General features: G+C 42.7%; 1 protein-coding gene across 1 annotated transcript in view; it reads left to right on the top strand.

Annotated features, from left to right (window-relative positions):
- LOC310770780 (NLR family CARD domain-containing protein 3-like) overlaps positions 1-2,500 on the top strand; it is a gene marked incomplete at its 3' end in the record, with an annotated part of 51,332 nt that overhangs the window by 14,479 nt on the left and 34,353 nt on the right. Inside the window, exon 5 of the mRNA XM_083663486.1 lies at positions 25-198. Coding sequence (XP_083519612.1) covers positions 25-198 — 174 coding nt within the window. The remainder of the gene's footprint in view (positions 1-24; positions 199-2,500) is intronic.

Here is a 2,500-nt window from a genome sequence, read left to right as displayed (position 1 = left end):
CTACATGTTTTATTCTTTATTCAGATTGGAGTACTGCAGCTTGTCAGGGAGCAGCTGTGCTTCTCTGGCCTCAGCTCTGAAGTCCAACCCCTCCTCCCATCTGAGAGAGCTGAACCTGGGTTACAACAAGCTGTATTCAGCAGTGAAGCACCTGTCTGATCTTCTGGAGAGTCCACACTGCAGACTGGAGACTCTGAGGTCAGACAGCATTTTTTAATGATGTGCTGACATGAATATTGTGGTGAAAGTTAATTTGAGGACGTCTATATAGAGTAATTTCATCTGAAATCAGGCTTAGGACTCACATTGTCTTCCTATTGTTTTCACACATTCCTGGTCTCTTCAAATGAATGAAGATGAACTTTGGTGATGATATTTATTCTCCATCGTTTTAAAGACACAGGGCTCCAAATGGCTCGAAAATGGCCTCCATCATCTATGGAGGTCAAACTTTGATGGGAGAGTGTTGGAGGCAATGAAGGAATTTAAAATATGATAATTCATGTGGTAATTAAACAGAACGTTCAGAGCACATAATATTACACATAATATGTTGCAGTGGAACAAGCTATTAGCCTTTTGTTCTTCTCAATGTCAGTTCTTTGGTCAAATGAGATGAGGTGTGACTATACGAGATAGATATTAGAAGGTTTTCATAGAACACCAACGCTTCTACAGGCAGGAAAACTGACTGGAGGAGCCTTTAATCCTCAACCACATCAATGGCTACTTTTCTCACTGATGGATGGTGGTGGAGGGCAGCAAGGTGGCGCTGTTGCCTCACAGCATGAAGATCCTGGGTTCATCTCACCAGCTACCGTGTGTGTGTGTGTGTGTGTGTGTGTGTGTGTGTGTGTGTGTGTGTGTGTGTGTGTGTGTGTGTGTGTGTGTGTGTGTGTGTGTGTGTGTGTGTGTGCGGTGGCAGAGTGTTTTGGGGCCTCATGTTTTGGGAACACAGGCATGATGGGTCCCTGCACAGTCGTTGTTCTCGTCCTTTTCAAATCCTTATTTATAAGGAAGACCCAGGCTGCCAACTTTAGGTACCTGAAGCCTCCTCCATGTTTTTTATTTGTTTTATTTAGATGTGTTTCAGCAACAAGTTCTAATCCAGACTATCACTGCAGAGTCATGTCCAACTGTTTAAAAAAGAGCCTTCATCCATGTTTTTATTTGTTTAGCATATCATCTCTGTCAGGTGGGGACCTTGAATTAAGCAATATTACATGAGAGGGTTTACTTTACCGTGGTTATTGGCACGACGGTGATGCAACAGGACGCGTCACTGAAGTACCAATAACCACGGTAAAGTACACCCTCGAGTGTAATATTGTGATTATACAACAGTTACCAACAAAATACAAGCTATAAACAAAAGGTGGTCATATTTTGGGGCCATTTCCTCTCAAAATAACAAAGTTTTGCCGAGTGTGTTAGTCCGAGACAAGAAATAGTTCCCGTGGACTCTGCCAGGCTGAGCCAGCCGACTAAATAGGCTACCACACATGTAAACACAAAACTGACCCATTAACTCAATATTTGTTGTGACTGGCGAAAATAAAATAATTAACAGATTAGCAACTGCGTCGTTGAACTTCACATGTAGGCTATTTTCTTTTCTTTTACTTTTTTCTTTTATTTTTCACAATGACACCAGGCTATTCCAGGGTTTCAGTTGCTATTTCTTGTAGAAATTGAATTGCATACTCCTGTTAAAAGAACAAGTGGTGAAACAGCTATCCATAAAGTCCATGCTGGACCTCTGCTGTTTAGCAGGTGAGGCTGTAGAGCGGTTTGAGGGGCTGGGCTGCAAAGGCATGACGTTTCCACGGCTCTCACACAATATATTGCTCCACCTTGTGTGATTATCAAGACAAGGTGCCCAATAGCTCTGTAAAGAAATCTTGGATTTATGTCCGCTAACGGACATTAATTCTCTGGCTTCCATTCCGCCCTCAGCCAGCTTCTGGATGGTAGTGCTCCTGATGCTGTGATTCGTGTAAATCACTGATGTGCCTGCTTCTTTGGAGATACGTGCTAGCATAGAACCCAGGTAATTTACACCCATTGGCTCCAAAGAGTAGCACACCTCTCCTAACTTGTTTCCTCTCTTTGGATGGAGGTAAAAAGGTTTAGCCTCCTGGGGGATTTTAGATCGATAATTCGTAAGTGCGCGAGCCACTTACACTTAGGAGCAGTGCGGTAAATACAATATTCCTGGAATGTGAGTTTAATGAACCAGTTACATGTCCTATGCATTCAACATCAAATGAAGACATTACTGTTTGTTTTATTTTGTGTGTTATATACTTATTGGCCAAGTTATTAGTTTTAGAAGTTCTGTGGGGTTACTTGCAATATAGTTGGCCATGTTGCCTGCAGAATTTTGGTCACTGCTGTTCTCAGCTGAACAGAGCGGCCGGTGGAGTGATATTTTAGTGATGAGGCTGCTGTTCTCTGCTGAACAGAGCGGCCGGTGGAGTGATATTTTAGTGATGAGGCT

The sequence above is a fragment of the Poromitra crassiceps genome, assembly GCF_964638095.1.
Source record: "Poromitra crassiceps genome assembly, contig: HAP1_SCAFFOLD_225, whole genome shotgun sequence".
Classification (NCBI taxonomy): domain Eukaryota; kingdom Metazoa; phylum Chordata; class Actinopteri; order Beryciformes; family Melamphaidae; genus Poromitra; species Poromitra crassiceps.
The sequence above is the reverse complement of the archived record's forward strand: the minus strand, read 5'-3'. Positions and strand labels throughout refer to the sequence as shown.